The sequence below is a fragment of the Pseudorca crassidens genome, chromosome 2, assembly GCF_039906515.1.
Source record: "Pseudorca crassidens isolate mPseCra1 chromosome 2, mPseCra1.hap1, whole genome shotgun sequence".
Taxonomy (NCBI): domain Eukaryota; kingdom Metazoa; phylum Chordata; class Mammalia; order Artiodactyla; family Delphinidae; genus Pseudorca; species Pseudorca crassidens.
In genome coordinates, this window is record NC_090297.1 from 11,709,646 (window position 1) to 11,728,067 (window position 18,422).

At 48.3% G+C, this 18,422-nt stretch overlaps 1 protein-coding gene across 1 annotated transcript in view; it reads left to right on the forward strand.

The window, feature by feature from the left end:
- The window catches only part of LOC137215627 (transmembrane protein 51), a 205,145-nt gene that overhangs the window by 182,198 nt on the left and 4,525 nt on the right, over window positions 1–18,422 (forward strand). The window contains exons 25-29 of the mRNA XM_067721146.1: window positions 3,504–3,633; window positions 4,303–4,427; window positions 7,347–7,442; window positions 7,865–8,085; window positions 8,627–8,792. Coding sequence (XP_067577247.1) covers window positions 3,504–3,633; window positions 4,303–4,427; window positions 7,347–7,442; window positions 7,865–8,085; window positions 8,627–8,792 — 738 coding nt within the window. The remainder of the gene's footprint in view (window positions 1–3,503; window positions 3,634–4,302; window positions 4,428–7,346; window positions 7,443–7,864; window positions 8,086–8,626; window positions 8,793–18,422) is intronic.

An 18,422-nucleotide genomic window follows, 5' to 3' on the forward strand; every position in this document is an offset into this window, starting at 1 on the left:
GTAAGCATGTAAAGATCTACCTCATTCTTTTAAACGGCAGCAACGAATTCCATCACGTCCCTTTTATCCAACCAGTCCCATATTGATGGACATTTGTTTCTACTTCCACACGTTGCTGTAGTTAATATCCTTGTAAGTATGTAGAACAGATTCCTAGATGTGATTCCGAATGTCCAGAGGACAGCCTAAACTGTGCTTGGCATGGCAAAACTGCCTTCCCAAAGAGCCATGCCACTTACACTCCATGGCTGACTCTTGGCAACCTCTGCCCAGAGGCCTTTGCACGCCTGGAAGTCCCAGCGGCGCAGCACACAGGGATCGTGTCTTAGAGCGAGAACAGCCTTCAGCACGCGGTCCTCAATGGTGGCGCTCGCCTCTGTCCCCGTGGCAGGGGCCGTGATGCTCCCCATTGTACGTGGGCGGCTGACTGTGGGGATGGCGCTTCCTCGAGGCCCCAGGTTTCCTGGAGTCCAAGGATCTCCTTTGCTTTGTGAAACTAGAGAGCAGAGCGTTTCAGTAACGGGCTTTGGACTTTCACTTGGAGACAGGGCCAAATGTGGCAGCTTGCCTTCCTGCCTTCTCAAAGATGCCTTTCCCCTGCCAAAGAGCAGTGAGCCAGGGCCGCCCGCAGCGTGAAGGAAAGGGCTCAGTGGCCCAGCCCTCCGGCCCTGGCAACGATCACCATCCAGAGAACTTTAGCAGAGGTGTCTCCTCGTTACTAGGGCCACCTGGCGATGGGGCTGCAGCGGGTTCCGCAGCTGTGAGCTCCATGGGGCCGGAAGCAGGTCTCACTCCTGTCGGAATCCAAGCTCTTCGTGCAGGACCCGGCCCATATTCATTCACACGTTCAACAACTATTGAGCACCCGCTGTATGCCAGGCCCTGTGCTGGGCTCAGGGGAGGATGCTCAGGGTCCCTGCCCACACCAGACCCCCTGCGACTCTGCACGTGTTTGCTGGAAAGGACTGTTGACCAGAGGCCTGTGATTTTTAGTTTCTGTGACGAGGAGGGGTTCGTTGAGGAAGATGGGGGAGGGAGGCCACAAGATAAAAGTAAAAAGGATTTTTTCTGTCTCAGAACGGCTTTCCACACTCAGGCTACTTCCTGCTTTCTAAACCAGAGTGGGTCAGAGGGCTTAAGCATTGTATGAGAAAGAATCTCCATCTTCTCTAAATAAACGAATTCCCAGAAGAGCCATGAGTAAGGGTCACATCGGGCTCCGGCGAGCTCTGCAGGCAGAGGAAGGGCTGTCACCAAGCCGGCTACTGCGGCTGCCCCACCCCCAAGGCCGGCCACCCCTGCCCACCTCCTCCTCTCCAGCCTCCAGCGTGTGCTCACACACACACACACACACACACACACACACATTCCTTGTGTTTACTCCCAAGGCAAACATACACCCTCAAAGAGAGGGAGGCCAGTGTAGAAAGAGCCTGGGAAGTAAGCTGGCTGTAGCCAGGGTCGGGCTCCCTCGAGGTCCTACTAAGTGCAGCCGGGGGTAGAGTGCCCCCTTCTCTCAGGGACTGAGCCCTGGTCCCAGCAGGAACACTGGGGCAGACCCCTTCCGGCTCCGTATTTCTTGAGCCCCTACTATGCCCGGGGAATAAGGCTGGGCCCTGGGAATAGCACAGTCTACAATGGAGACAAACTCTGCTCTCACAGAGCCCACATTCTGGAAAAGGGGAGACACAGGCAATAAACAAGTCAACGTCGAACAAAATGTCCAGCGGGAGTGAACGCTCCGAGGAAAGACACAGCAGGATTCGGGGCAGAGTAGCGTGTGGGAGGGGGCCTCCCAGGAGGAGACCAGGAGCAGAGCCTGAATGAAATGAAGGAATGAGTGGTGGGGACACGGGGTGAGAAGTGGCCCCAGGAGGACCTCAGACGGCCCTGCTGGGCTCCCCGAGCGAGGCCATGAGCCTTGTGCCCATCGTGGCCAGCGTGGGGCCTGGCACATGTCACATGGGCCTTCAATAAGCATTTGATGAATCAAGGAAGGAAGAGCAAATAAATGTCCCTTTCCCTCTTCTCTGCTTTGTTTACCTGGTAGCATTTATCACTTTCTGGAATTTGAACATGTCTTTCTGCTTGTTTGGTGTGTCTGCCCCATAGAAATGAGCCCCCAGCAGCAGAGCTTTCTGCCTGGTTCCCCGATCTCTCCCTAGTGCCTAAAACAGTGTCTGGTGAGCACTGTCTCTCTGAACCAAAATTGTTATAAGATTGTGATAAAACAAACAAGTTGTCAGTTTCTTCCCTTTCTCGCCATTTTGACTGGGACCTTCCCTAGCCACAGTACTTACATCTGAAAACCATTCCCAACACCCCATCCCATTTCCAGTTTCTTTCTTTAATATCTATCACTGTCCACCATATATTTTCCATGATTATCTTGTTTATTGTCTGTCTGCTCACACTAGGATGCAGAATCTATGATAACAGGGATTTTGCCAGTTTTAGTCGCTGCTAAGTCCCCAGAGCCTAGAACAAGGCATGGCACATAGATGTGCTCAGTAAACCTTTGTGGTATGAATGAATGAGTGGATGAATGAATCACTTACCCTAGGGAAGCGCTGTTTAATTTGGAGTCTACGACAGGGCTTCAGGGGGTCCCTGAAGCTCCAGAAGTTGTCTGCAAATTTTTGTACGTGAATTTTTCTGGAGGAAGAAACCCGCATTCTTCCTATTCTCAAAGGGGAGAATGTGTACATGACCCTTAAGAGATGAAGAAGACCTTTCCTTGTCTGTGCCCTTCGTAAACCCAACTCTAGCGACATGGCGAGTGACTACCATATTGGATGATGCAGATAGAGAATACTTCCATTGTTGCAGAAAGTTCTGTTGGACCACGCTGTTCCAGAGAGTCCAGGAGTCTCAGAGGAGTGTTTTCCTTTCTGCAGACCAGCCAGGAGTCCGCCCATCAAATTCCCTCGAGCAAATATTAAACCACCATCCTTATTACTAGCTAAGAAGAAAATATCACATGTTCTTACCTAAAAAATGCCCCTCCAGGGACTTCCCTGGCGGTCCAGTGGTTAAGACTCTGCACTTCCGCTGCAGGGGGCGCAGTTTCGATCCCTGGTCAGGGAACTAAGATCCCGCATGCCGCACGGTGCGGGCAAAAAAAAAAAAAATGCCCCTCCAGGAGCGAATTTGATGTGATTGTTCAGAGATGACACCAGAATGACAACAAGTGGAAACCCAAGCTTAGATGAATATTAGAATAAAAAGAGAAATAAAACATGGGGATGGAACATAGAGGGGATCTCTTATTTATAGTGATGCTAAGTAGGTAGGAAAGTTGGAAATCTTCCTAGATGTGACTTTGTATTTGAAATGAAATTTTTAAATTCCTTCTCTGCTGAAGCCCCTTAATGATATTTTCCAAGGTACTAAGTAAGTGACAGGGTTTCTGCTAATCCATGATTTGTTCATGTTTCTTCAAACACAAGAGAGGGAGATTCTGATCCCTGATAAAGCTGCTGTCCTCACCATTCTGGCCACAGGAGCAGTCCTTCAGTGATGTAGGGGCCAAGTGCAAAGGGTCCCGACATGAGGAAGTCATTCAGCGTCAGAAAAAGGCCTTATCTGAGCTTCGTGCGCGAATTAAAGAACTTGAGAAGGCCAGCTCGTCAAGTAAGTTTCCTCCTTCTAGTCACCCGCTCTGTGCTGAGAGCCGTGGGCCCCAGACTTGAGGGTTCACTTTGGGGACTGACCAGTTTGCCAGGACCACCATCTTCTATCCCCATCATTTCATAACTAAAAGGGCATAGTTATAAAAAAAAAAGATGGGCAGGAAAAAAAAAATTGGGGAGACATGATCTCAGAGTCAAGAGCAGGCCTTGATATTAAATAAACAGGATTTCATGAAAAACTCACAACCTTGTCCTTCTTTTTCTGATTTCACTGTGGCCCAGTGGAAACTTTTTCATAGACTGATGCTGTGCAAGGACCAACCCTGGGGAACTTCCCAGGATAAATACCCTGTTTAGAGGGAATAGGGCTTTCAAGAAGCCAAGCCTGCTGCTGGGTAGAGCACTGGGCTAGGACACAGAAGCCTGGGTTCAAGTCCATCCTCATACCTGTGGCCGAAGGTTCACCCTCAGTGCCTCAGCCCCGTGAGGCTGCAGCCTCATATTAGCTGTGTGGCCTTGGACAAGTCATTTCACCTCTCTGGGCCTTGATTCCTCACCTGCCAAGAGAGGATGGCCTGTGGTAAGTGTCCAGTAAATAGCAGCTGTGATTTTTACATGCAGTAACTTCTTCCTGAGCCTTTCTTTTGAGTGTAAATTATTTCTTTTATAGATCATAAGGACCACATGGATGGATCATTTCTAGACTTAAAGACCCTCGGGGTGGAAAAAAATGTTCAGAAAATATTGGATGTAAAACCTGACTTGCCAACTTTTTCAAGAGTAGAGATCCGAGCGGTAACCAAAGAAAATTTGTCTCTGCACTGACTGACACGTGGAGAGGGTGGGCATGAGGACAGACACTAGCCGTGTGCCCTGGCACCACTGTATACATCATTGGTTCGAGACCAGGTCCTCCCTGATGGGCCAGCACCTGTATGGACTGGTCAGTGCCTGGCCGTACCAGCGGTCCAATGTTTGAATAGAAAGGCGGCTTCCCATCACGTACAGGATGATGTAGCATTGTACTGATGTTGGCCAGCTCAATCTCTGGGCCCTCCTTTTCACATCCCATGTTATATTCTGCAGAAAATATTCAACAAGCTAATGTACAACATTATGTCATGAGCTTGCCTAACATTTGCTTTTTGCTATAAACTGAAAAACATGAACACATAAAGGGCAGCAGAAGGGAGCCATGATGACTAAGAAGACACAAGTTCTAGAATCAGAGATCTGTGTCCTAATCCCAGCTCTGCAAGCTCTGTGACCTTGGGCAGGCGCCTAACCTTTCTGGGACTTCATTTCCCAGCTGTAAAATGATGATGGAAAAATTAAAGGAGATAATTATGTAAAGTGCTTATCCCAGTGCCTAGCCCATAGTTATTATTAAACAGTATTTAAACAGTATTATCCAAGAAAAGCTTCCCTTCTTAGGGAGCATAGTTTGTATCTGCCAGGATTTTCAGAAGTAATTTGATGGTCAGGTTGAAGGTGCCCGTATCCTAAATGGATGCTTGATCGGGTGTTTGATTGACACACGACAATGGACAGCTCAGGTCAGCATTAATCACAGGACCTGCTGGGTGTGGCTTGCTGCGGCAGCTGGTCTAAACCAGCTTTTAGAAAAAATAATAAAGCCATCCTATCTGTACCCGCATTTTCTCCAACAATTTTTCTAGACATTTGCTCACACATCTAGAGATGTGAGTCTTCAGAAACGTGTTGGTTTTCCTGAAAAAATTGAACCTTCCTTCTCTGAGGTTGGGAGTAGAGGGACCATCTCCAGGTGGGGAGCTCAGCTGGATCTCACATCCTGATGATCCTGCTTCCAAGATTTACCTTCTCCTCGGCAACAAGCCCTCATCCCACCACTGACACCACAGAGCAGGAAACCTCCCAACTCTCAATCCTCCAAGGTTGGCAGTAATTAAACGAAAGAGCAGGAGGAAGAATAGCTGACATCTGTTAACTGCTTACTGTGTGCCAGGCGTTGAGCTCAGCCGGCTACATGCCTTATCTCACTTAGCCATCGTAGCAGCCTTGTGTCATAGTTACTATTATTGTCCCCATTTAACAGATAAGAAAAATTAAGGCTTCGGGAGGTCAAGTACCTCACCCAAGGTCACAGAATAATGATTGAAGAAGCCATGGGTGTGTCCCTGGTGGTCTGTCTGCTAGCCTGCAGAGACCGGGTGGGGACTGTGTGATTGGATCCCGTAGCCCAGGTTCTTCCTTAGTGACCCTCCCCTCAGGAAAAGGAGGGGAATCTGGAGAGGTACAGAGGATGCAGCTCAGCGTAGCTGAAGCCACTGAGCAGCGTCTCAGGTTCTTTTTGCAGCAGATCTGCCCGGTTTATTGTCATCTTCAGATACCCTCTTTTATTCTCATCTCCACAGATACATAGACAAATATGGCCACTCTTATCTATCACAGTCACTTTGGGGGCCTTTAGATTTTTGTAGTTGTTTTTTTTTTTAGTCTCAGAGGTTTTCAGGGTAGTGCCAACAAATGCTAGGGCTAAGAGACGCTCATGGCAAGCATTAAAAGCCAAGTTATTTTTCAAGGAGGCTTATTATGGTTGTTTGTAGTCACTCAGATCAGGTCCCCTATTCAGTCTGGTGGCCTTTCCGTGCAGTCAGTTGGGCTTCCAGCAGCCAGCTGGCTGGTTGGGGTCTTAGGGAGATGCAGCTGCAAATACTACCTGCATTGGCTCCGGAAAGGGTCTGAAGTGACGCCCACCCACCAGGTTCCAGAGCTGGGAGAAGGTTTGGCCAAATTTTGTGAGGGTAGGGTTTCTGCTGCTTAGAAATGAGATTCCTTTCATAAAAAGGAGGGAGGCTATTTTCTACTTAACCTTCATTCGTTCATTCGACAAACATGCCCACTATGCACCACTCGGTGCCAGGTGCCACGCTGGGCGCAAGGAGGGGGATAGTGAGCAAAGGCAACGTGGTCCCCATTTCTCTGGAGCTTGTCTTCTCAACCTCGGCGGTACTGATGTTTTGAGCCAGGTAACTGTTTGTTTGGGAGACTGCCCTGTGTATCGTGGGGTGTTTAGCAGCATCCTTGTCCTCTACCCACTAGACGCCAGCAGCAATTATGACAAACACAAATGTGTCCAGGCATTGCTAAATGTCCTGGAGGGGGTAGGGTGGACAGAGTCACCCCTGGTTGAGAACCACTGGCCTAAAGGGAAGACAGACGAGACAGTGGCCAAAGAACGGCACAAGCGATGCATCATTTCAAAGGCAGTTGTGCTCCGAAGGGGTAGGAACACAGTCATAAAGAAAGCAGTTCACAGAGTCAGACTGGATTTAAAACCAACTCTCTTGGCATGGACATATATACACACACACGCTACCAGAGGTAGAATGGATAGCTAGTGGGAAGCAGCTGCATCGCACAGGGAGAGCAGCCCGGTGCTGTGTGTCTACCTAGAGGGGTGGGATAGGGAGGGTGGGAGGGAGACGCGAGAGGCAGGGGATATGGGAACATATGTATATGTATAGCTGATTCACTTCGTGATACAGCAGAAACTAACACACCATTGTAAAGCAGTTATACTCCAATAAAGATGTTAAAAAAAAAATCAACCCTCTCGAATTATTCTTTAGTAACTTTCCAGTTCTTCCATTATTCTTTGGGTTATTCTTCTGGATGTAGAAAATCATAATGGAATGCCAAGAGAGTTTTTTTTCTTTCTTTTTATTTCAGCCTCAGAATGGCCTTTCCAGCCCAGGGTCCATCATGGCCACTGAGAAGTTAGGGAAAACGGATGTGGCTGCGGCTTTAGATCTTAGTGAAAAGCTGGTAGGTACACCCAGCATCAGTCCCCTCCTGTCCAAACCTGCGTGCCCTGCAAATGGTTTAAACGTCAACCCCACATACATATTTATTTGTTACAGTAGCTCCACGAGACCCATCTACTATCCCAGCATGGGCTGGAAATTGCACAGCCAAATTCCTTGGAAGACTGGGTAGTAAGAGTGAATGTTTATGTCTGTTGTCATTCCCCCTCCCGCCCGCCCCCCAATTCTCAAAAAGGTATAGTGTAAATGGATGCGGGGAAAATGAAAGTCGTACTAAAAGCCCCAATGCACTCATTTGCAAAGCATGTGTTTCTTCTCTGCAATTGCAGAAAATGAATGAAACAGAATTAGACGTTTGCCTCCTCAAAGTGGCCACCAGCGGTCTTGGGCCAGGCCTCTTACCTGCGAAACGCTTTCTCGTAGTACATGGATATGAGCAAAACCCTCGGGAGTCTGATGAATATCAAAGATATGTCAGGTCACGTGTCCATGAAACACCTCTCCCCAAAAGAGAGGGAGAAGGTCAACCAGCTTCGACAAAGAGACCTCGACCTGGTGTTTGATAAGATCACCCTACTCAAGAACCAGCTGGAGAGAAAAGAAGAGCTTTTGAGGCGATACGAGAAAGACATTGAACAGCTCAGGTACGGCCCGTGTCCCCGGCAAAAGGCCCAGGCCTCCATTCTCCAGGCTAAACCTCGGGGCAGCTGCAGACCCGTAGGGACCAGGACAAGAGGACAGAGGCCTGGGTGTGGAGGGGGGAGGCGGGATGGTGACTCAGGGCCTGATAGACCCAAGTCTCTGGGCAAGAAAGCAGCAGATAAAGTACCCTACTCTCTCTTAAGGAATAAGGTGCACCTTTTATGAATGTGTCTGATGTTTCACCACGTGTGTGCTTTTCATAATTCCATCATATTTTCAGTGGTATCAGCTCCCCCACCCTCTCTGGGAAATTGGTAGGGCTGGTAGCATAACCTTTGCCACCTTCATGCTACACTTCCACAGCCCATGGGCTATTTATTCTGCCCTCTATTCCCCAAATCTTCATCCTTCTCCCCCACTTGTAATGAAACCGCTAAGTTAGGCATATATAGAAGTGTTTTGAGAATCTCCCAGGTCGGGGGCATTGGTGGTGAGTTGAGAAAGATGAGGGGAAAAGAGACTTTGTCTCTCCTTTGTGCTCAGGCAGAGCAAAGTGTCGGTTCAGATGTACCAGTCACAGGTGGCAAAGCTGGAAGACGACATCTACAAAGAGGCCGAAGAAAAGGCGCTGCTGAAGGAGGCCCTGGAGCGCGTGGAACAGCGGCTGCACCGGGAGAAGAGGGTCAACAGGGCGATCAGGCAGCAGAAGGTGAGAGGTCCCTGCTCGGAGCATAGCCTCTGAGGCTGCCCCTCAGCTCCCTTTAGAAGCAGCCAGCTGAGGTCCCAGTGGGATCCAGGCTGCACAGAATGCATTCGCCGATGCAAAGGAAGGTGGCAGAATAGCTTTAGCATTAGGCAGACCCAGGTTTAGACTCTTGTTCTACCATTTACTGTGTGACTTCAGGCAGCTTTCTTTCTTTTTTTATTTTTTAACATCTTTATTGGAGTATAATTGCTTTACAGTGTTGTGTTAGTTTCTGCTGTATAACAAAGTGAATCAGCTATATGCATACATATAACCCCATATCCCCTCCCTCTTGCGTCTCCCTCCCACCCTCCTTATCCCACCCCTCTAGGTGGTCGCAAAGCACTGAGCTGATCTCCCTGTGCCATGCAGCTGCTTCCCACTAGCTATCTACTTCACATTTGGTAGTGTATATATGTCCATGCTACTCTCTCACTTCGTCCCAGCTTACCCTTCCCCCTCCCCATGTCCTCAAGTCCATTCTCTACATCTGTGTCTTTATTCCTGGCCTTCCCCTAGGTTCATCAGAACTTTTTTTTTTTTTATTCCATATATATGTGTTAGCTTAACCTCTCTGAGACTCATAGTCTAGCTTGTCTCTATTTTTTTAAACTTGTTTTTAATTTAATTTTTATTTTATATTGGAGTATAGTTGACTTGCAGTGTTGTGTTAGTTTCAGGTGTACAGCAAAGTGATTCAGTTATACATATACATATATCTATTCTTTTTCAGATTCTTTTCCCATATAAGTTATTACAGAATATTGAGTAGAGTTCCCTGTGCTATACAGTAGGTCCTTGTTGATTATATATTTTATATATAGTAGTGTGTATCTGTTAATTCCAAACTCCTAATTTATCCCTCCCCACCACATTTCTACTTTGGTAACCATAAGTTTGTTTTCAAAGTCTGTGAGTCTGTTTCTGTTTTGTAAATAAGCTCATTTGTATCATTTTTTTAGATTCCACATATAAGTAACATCATATGATATTTGTCTTTGTCTGACTTACTTCACATAGTATGATAATCTCTAGGTCCATCCATGTTGCTGCAAATGGCATTACTTCATTCTTTTTGACGGCTGAGTAGTATTCCATTGTATATATGTACCACATCTTCTTTATCCACTCCTCCATCGACGACATTTGGGCTGCTTCCATGTCCTGGCTGTTGTGAACAGTGCTTTCTGAGACTCATAGTCTAGCTCGTCTGTATTTTTTTAACTTGATAATTCGTGTATCTTATCTTGTTCTTTCTATTCAGATAACTATTTTTTCTACCAGTTTTATTGAGGCATAATTGACATACAGCACTGTATTGAGCTTAAGGGTGTACAGCATAATGATTTGACTTACCTACCTCATGAGATGATTACCACAATAAGTTTAGTGAACATCCCGAATTTTTTTAAAGGCGGCTATTCTTACTTTCATTGTTCTGCCAGGTGCTAGGGATACGCCGATGAATAAGCTCTCTGAGAATGAAGATTTTGGTTTGCCATTCTGAGTACCCAGAATGGTACTCAAGTCCTTCTGACTTGGGGCTGTGTATTTGTACACGCATGCTTGCGTGTATGTGTGTACATGTGAGTATGTGCTGTGTGTTTGCACGTGTGTGTATTTGTATGTGTGTGTGTGTTGCCTGCATGAGCTCTAAGGAGGCCAAGGTCATAGAAGGGTGCCCTTCTCCTCAACCAGGAGGTGATGGTCAGATAGCTCCTTGCAGAAGCCTGCCCTCCATCCTGCAAACCTTCCAGGCAGTAGGTTTCCAGACAGCAGGCTCTCTGGCTTATAGCCCCAGAAATGAAAAGTGGCTGTCCTGCTCTGAGGGAGCCTGGATGCGGTGTTTCCAGTACTCACTGCTCTGAATTAAACATCACAGGCCTTAGTCTGCGTGTGTCATGGGGCTGCCTCAGGCAGAGGACAGCTTCCTTTCACGCCAAGCAATGCCAGGGAGAGCTGGGCCAGTGGCAGAGCTGTGACTTTCCCTTTGATGTGCCCTCTGGAGAGCTCACCCCTCCCTGAAGTGACCCCCCCCCACCGCCCCCAGGGCTTGGCAGGCTAGGCCCCAAAGCAGAGACACCAGACCACAGAATGGGACAGCAAAGGGCCCAAAAAAAGCCATTGTCATGTACTGAAAACCTGAGGATTTACATAATCAGGCTTCACATGCATTATTCATGGGCTGCCTCATTCATAACACAATGCAAGGGACGTGCCAGCCTGTTTGGCGCTAGACATCCTTCAGCCCAGAAGGGTCTGAAATGGCCAAGTTGAACCTGTGTCAGGGTCCCCAGAAGAGCTACAGCTAGTAGCTTTCAAATTCGTGGAATTCACAGTTGGGGGAAAGATGTATATGAACTACAGCCATGATCGTGGCATCGCCGATGGTATCGTGTACTGAGCACTCACCAAGGGGCAGGCACCTGCTCCACACCGCACATGCTTCATCTCTCCCGTCAACCCACAAGGGATGCTGGCAAGTGTCGGCCCCTTAGAGAGAGGGGGAAGCTGAGTTGACAGAGGGTACCGTTCCCTGGCTACTAAGCGGCAGAAACAGGATTCCCTCCCCACCTGCTGCCCTCCCCAGCCCATGTTCACTTTTTCACACCCTTTCCTTCTGGGTCTCCCTTACCAGGGTGGCCCCCTTGTATACCTCTCACCGTTGCTCCTGGGGTTTTCACTCCAGGACTCAGGTGCGCATTTCAGGCTTGTTATTAACATGTCGTCAGAAATCCCTGTTTGTCAGGATGAAAACAATAATAAATTTTAAAGTTTTGCTGGATTCTAAAGGGCACTTGTATACATCTGTCTTGGCATCAGTTCTTTCCAGGGAGTATATCTTCGTTGTTTTGAAGCAGAAATTAACAGAAAATAGAATTCCTCTTTTCTAACTTTTACACTTAGTATTTTCACAAGGAGCCTTAGTTTTTGTAGTCTCCTGTATAAAACTTTGAAACTCTTCACCCGTTCATAGAGGTGGCAGGGTTGAAGCACTGAGATGAAATTACACATCTTAAGCTTCAGCATTGCCCCCCCCCCAAAAATTGTAGTTTGTAGTTTTAATGTTTGACCATCTCTTCACCAAGCAGAACTTTCAAGAATCAAAAGTCGTATTTCCACACTAATACCTTTGGCTGTGAAAATGAGACTTGGTAGAAAATGCTGGGCATTCACAGAGAACGGGGTCTGTGGCTCTGTCCATGTGGCAGAGGGACGGGAACCGTGGCCCAGGCCGTGCTCACTCTAATCCACATCACTCGAGAAGCCGGCAGTGTCTCTCAGAGGCCGGATCTGGAGTCAAACAAATAGAGGTCAAGCCCCACCGCTGCCCCGAATGACCCTGAGTAAGTGGCTTGACCTCTGTATCGCAGGTTCCTCAACAAAAGCAACCAAAACTGTTAACAAGGGGCCGACTCCGTGGGGCAGCGGGAGGGTTAAATGGCAAAATGCCTGCAGCGCCTGGCACACGGCAAGCCCGGTTTCTAAGGGGGAAGAATAGGCAGCTCATGGATGGGTGGGGATTCCTCTATTTCTTTCAGGGAGCTTCCTGCCAGCTGACGCCTTCCCCGGTCCTCCCAAAGCCGGCAGCTCTTACGGGACACGCTCTTCTCTTTGGTGAATACGACTAGGGCCACGGCCAAGAAAGGACCCAGATACCTTTTGTGAATGGGTTAAGGCTGGGATTTTCAATAGGAAATTTTTAAATGCACAGAAGTTGCCACTTGAGAAGCACGCAAGCCCTTTCTTAGGGCTTGAAGCGTAAGAAAGGCTGAAGGGCACCGGCTGCTTCCGGCAGGAGAAGCCGCTCGGCTCTCCTGCCAATCAAATCTCCAGCCAATCAAGTCCTGGCTAGGGGGCGTGACCACCGCTTTGCCTTGTGGTCTCAGCCAGGAAAACCCCCTAACCTTCTCTCTGCTTAATTAGCTCGTATTCCTCTTCTTTAAGATGAGAATAAAAATGGCGCCTAACTCGTAGCCTTCCATTCAATGGGAGCTTGTATACAAAACCCTTAGCACATAGGACCACAAAGCATACATGCTCTCCTACCATCGTCATTATCCCCATTATTCTATTTAACTCACTCTCTTCCAAGATTTCCTTGGGCCCAGGTATTCTCAAGATTCTGGCTTCCTCCGTGCCACTTGTGGTTTTTTTGTTTGTTTGTTTTTTGCGTTACGCGGACCTCTCACTGTTGTGGCCTCTCCCGTTGTGGAGCACAGGCTCCGGACGCGCAGGCTCAGCGGCCATGGCTCACGGGCCCAGCAGCTCCGTGGCATGTGGGATCTTCCCGGACCGGGGCACGAACCCACGTGGCCTGCATTGGCAGGCGGACTCTCAACCACTGCGCCACCAGGGAAGTCCCGCAATTGGTAGATGTTGTGTAGGAGGAGCGTGGGATAGGAGGGGCTCGGGTGGTGCTCTTCCACCCACAATGATAAAGTAGAACCGTGTGGCCAGGCCTATGCAGCGTACGGATAGAAGAAGGCTAAAGAGAAAGACCCTCACCCACCCCCTTCTTCTGCCCACCAATCCCAGTGAATCCCAGCGTCTCCTAGAAACCTCAGAGGTGTGTCCCCGAATGGAACAGGTGGGGATGCATTAAACGCTGTTGTGCTTACCTGATATTTTCACTCGGGAACGGGAACGTTTAGAGGGTCTCGTACAGAGCAATGCCAAAGAATCAGCACCTTGCAACTGTTCCTTCAAAGAGAAAGAGAGGCAGGTACGGAGAGGTTTTGTGATCTTGCAGCCAGACACAAAGTAGGTACCTTATTTTCAAAGGGTAAGAGCTTATGGAGTGTAAATGCCAGCGTGGATGGCCCAAGAAACATCCACACGCCTCCAGTGCCTTCCCCTCCCCCACCCCAGCCCCTGCCCCTGTCCCTTCTCCTGAACAAACGACCTAAGGGACCCAGTATCTGGAGGTGAGAGAAGGCAGAAGGGCAGTGCCACCATCCTAGGTGCTAAATGATTTGGGGACATAGAGACAAAATCATAAGAAAAGGAGAAGGGGGGAGTGGGGAATCCCAGGAACCCCTGCCCTAAGAAGGAAGTATGTGGGTGAAAGAAGGGGGGAAAGTGGTACAGAATGGAGCCAGAAGTAAGGATGAAAGTGCCTGTTATAACGATCCCTTCACCTGCCGAAGGGGAGCCCCATTTGATGGTGGGCTTTCTGGCAGCCCATGGGAAATGGAAAACCCAGTGTGGTCCAGTGTTCACAGCATCCATGAGATATGAGGGATGTGTTGCTCAGAAGTGTTCACAGAACAAAGACAATACTGGATTTTCCCCCAGAGAGGACATTGTGTGATGTAATGGACAGCACCCCTGAGAACGGCAACGCGGTGTTGGCTGGGCCACATCTGTGCACAGCTCTTGAGACGGACTGATGTCGTCACATCCCAGTGAGTTCAGTAAAGTTCAGGAAAAGCAGGTGCACAGGGGCCAGCCTCTGCCCTTCAGTGCCCAGCTGCCCACTGATTGAACTTAATCCAGGAAGGAGTTTTGCAGCAATGTTCAAACTGGGGTTCCCTGGCGCCTTTGGGTGCCGTGGAAAGGTGTGACTCTCAAAGCACACACACCTTTCTCCCACCAGAGAAGCTCTCCATTATCTTATACCCCAAGTTCCTCATGGGATTTTGCTTGGATAAACGGTTCTGCAAAAAAAAAAGTGTTGGGGGGGGCAGGATGGGGTGGGAGAGAAGAAGGCTGTTGGTTTAAAACTAACCCCTGCTTTATAATATCTGGGAACTTGGATAGTGACTGTGTCAACTGAGTTTGTGATAAATACTGAGTGGCTGCAGGCTCGAGGCCTTCTCCACGGAAAACACCTGGATGGCAACTGTCAGTTCAATACGGGCCCATCAGCCTTCACGGACAGTCCTCTGAGGGTAGAGTTAGCATCCTTCTGGTAGAATGGAAGTGTCTTGTAAGCACCTATGCCCGGTCCCAAAAGACAGCCTTATTTCCTCCATGAGTTTTGTGACTACCCAGTAGGGTTGCCAGATTTAGGGGAAAACAAACAAAAAACATGATGCCCAGTTAAACTTTGATTTCAGATAAACAGCAAAAGCTATTCAGTATAAATGTCCTAAATATTACGCGGGGCATATTCACACTAACAAATTTGTTGGCTTCATTCTGAAATTCAGATTTAACTGGGCATCCTGTATTTTATCTGCCAACCCCTCCAACATGTCCTGAGCACCAACCAGACACCGAGCAGGGAGGTTCTGAAGCAGGTGTCGCAAGATGGCAGCCCACAGATATATTCCATTTGGCTCATGGGATTTTTTTTAAAGTTACGTTTCAAAATAGGGCAGTTTCCTGGAATACTCTGGATTTCCAGCTTCCCTGGGAAACTCGGAAGATCTGGCGACCCTAGGCCCACAGACCCACAAGCCACCATCACAAGCCTCCATCTTCCAGGCCCCTTAGAAAGGCACTGGGCTCGTGTGTTTGCTGCTGTCCACCACCACCCCAGCTCACTTCACCCACTTCTTTTACTTTCCTGGCCCCTGTAGGAGTCAGACTGGCGACCCCGGTGGATACTCAGGGCTCTCGGAGAAAGTCTCCTTCCTGACGCCACTGCACATTCACCTGCGGAGTGTCAGTCTGCAAGGGAGACCCCAGTTCCCTCTCACTTTTGTGTCTCCAGTGCCTAGGGGATGCTCTTTCTTTGATGAGCTGCCCCTGAGGTGCGGGGCCTTGAGCAGATCAGGGTCAGCAACGGTAATCAAACCCCAGGGGAGTGGCAGGCTCCAGATTTTCAGTGATGCTGGCTTCCCAACAGGCCCCTGTAGTCCCTGCCAGGGAGGTTAGCCACTGGGGCTTTCAACATTTCCACTGGGTGGAAAGCCACTGGACATCTACAGCCTCTTCCACTGATCTAGGAGGCTCTGCTTCCAGCTAAAGCAGATCTGTCCTCCAAGAAGAATGCAGTATCCTTCATAGCCTTCTTGGTTGACCACCTCCTTCTCTGCTGCAATCTGGAACAGAGATTCCCTAAAAGGTTCAGCAGGACAGTGTAGCATTGCCCCAAAGCCACACCCCCTTCTGCAGACCTCCATCCTCACCTCCTCACCTAGGAAGGCTCAACATTCCATCCAAATGGGTAGCATCTGAAAGTTGCGAAAAATCCATTTTTCTCTGATGCAAAAGGCAAAGAAGAACATAAGCTAAATTTTGTCAGTATTCTTTCTGTGTTAAAGAGATGAATGTTTGTAGAGATGGTGAAGAACTCAAAAGATGCAGAACTCACATTTCCAGGTGAGCCGGAAGAGAGAAGAGAGAAAACCATAGAACGTCAGCAGGAAGCCCAGTTGACAGTTATCCCACATCTATTATGTATTGGGCATTCGGCATGTGCCAGGCACAGAGCCAAACACTCGACATGCAGTATCTCATTTAAGCTTCACAACAACCCTATGGGGTGGGTGTTGTTATTATACCCAATTTACAGATGAGATGTCTGAGGCTCAGAGACTTTAGGAGAGCTGGGAATTAGTGCAGATCTGACACCCAGGTGAGGGCTAGCTTTTCCTCCTTTAGGTTATAAACCTCCAGGTAATAAACCTGATACATTTCCAGTGGCATTTCTCTTAAATTTCAAGGAAGCATCCTCTAGAATTCTCTTAAAAGTTGAGAATTAAGACTATGAAATCTTGAACATGTTGAAACATTGCCATTGACAAATCAGCCCTGGAACTGGAATTAAGCCAATCCACGTTCCCACTTTGCAGACAGTAGAGGCGAGCTCTCAGGAAGCTTGAAAGCCAAACACATTTTGGTTGAATATGAGAGAGGAGACATTCAAGTTTGATAAAAGGCCACAGTCATGCTGAGGCAACCACATTACCATGGGAAGAAACGAAGATATTCTAGGTGAGGGATATATTTGGAAAATAGAAGCTTCTCAACCAGCATCCTTGTGCTAAGACCAGAAGGTGGTTACTACCTAGAGCAGCATGTTAAGAGGATAGAGAGCACCCTGAGGGCCCCACTTGATCTGAGACGTTTGCCACCCTGCAAAGTGGAAATGACTGGAAGTTTGTTACTTATTCATTCACATATATGATTGAGCTGGGAGGAGGCAGAAACTGCCCTACATCTAGGTTTTGTCTGAGGACCACCTGGGGATATAAAGTGGCAGAGGGGGTATTGGGATGGGTCCTGGATGCTGTGGGAACATTGTGCTTCTCTGAGATGTGAGACCCCCTGGAACTTCACGCTGCCTCTGGCTTTAACAGAAGCGGGGCACATGGTGCTTCGGCTAAGAGCAAAGAGCCAGCTTCCCATTCTCCCTGCCCTCCAGCCTGAGCTTAGAAGTTTGGTGTCTAGGATCTCCTCAGTACAGAAAGGTTTCCTCCAGGTTCCTTGCCAAGTGTAACTTGGGCGACTCCTTCCTCAAGAGTGGGCCTGGAGTCCTTCGGGGGATGGAGTCACCAGGGCCACCTTGAAAAGGATGGTACGTGAAAAATCTGCTCCGTCTCGCCCACTCGTAAGAGAGTCTCCGTCTCTAACAAGCTTCAGAACTAACACCTCCTACCTTTTTAAGACCCTCTGGTTTTTTGTTTTCTGTCCTCCAAATGCCATTCATCGATTTTATATATTTTTTCCATTGCAGCTAACAGTCTTCTATAATTGTTTGTCAGTCATATGCTAAAGGGGGAAATCTTCTAGTTGACAAATATTTGTTGAATACCTAGTCTAGGCCACATATTGTGGTAGAAACTGGGGACAGAAGAATAAACAAGACGATATGATTCCAGCCCTCATTCATTCAACATATATTTGTTGAGAGCCTATGATACATGGCGGGGACTGTCCAGGTGTTAAGGTTCAATCCCGTTCTCAGTGGGAGCCATATCACCCCTGCGAGGCCAAAACTCTACTTTTTTAATGTATAAAGCGCAGACGTACGCACAGCGCTCTCTGTAATATTCAAATTTTATGGACATGAGAGCAATTAGGAAAAAATGCCTAGAAGAACGATACTGAAAAAAAGGGTGGGAAACACTGGGTTAGATCAGTGAAGAAACACACAAAACTCCCTGTCTTTCTGGGTTTTATTCTGGGATAAATAAATGAATATAATGATTAAATAACTGCTTTTTGAGGACAAAGGCCAGTGCACTGAGCTCAGGAGCGTATTTCACAGGGACCTCCCTCCCCCCCACTCCCAGGTCAAGGGCCAAGAGAGGCTTCCCTGAAAGGGGGATGTTTAAAACCAAGACCTGAGGTGGTGTGGGAATGAACTGGGATCTTTCTAGAACCGATGCTTGCAGATGCCCAAAGCAGCCACTCCAGTATGCCCTGAGTTAATTTCCAGTTAATTTCCAAATTTCCAACCTAGATGTTGTTCTTTAAATGAGGGGCTTCTACCCCTGCCTTGTCCTTCTAAGGATGGGGCATGTGGTTCCAAACACTCAGGCTGAACGCATGTTGCTGCCTGTGGTCACTGGTTCAAGACGGACCTTGCCAGGTTCCCCCAACCCTCGGGCCCACACTTGCATTTTCACGTTTCCCATTCCCCATCTCTTCCTTTTCCCAGTTCAGCCGTCCCGTCTGCCTTCTGCTGCCCCCGTCTCC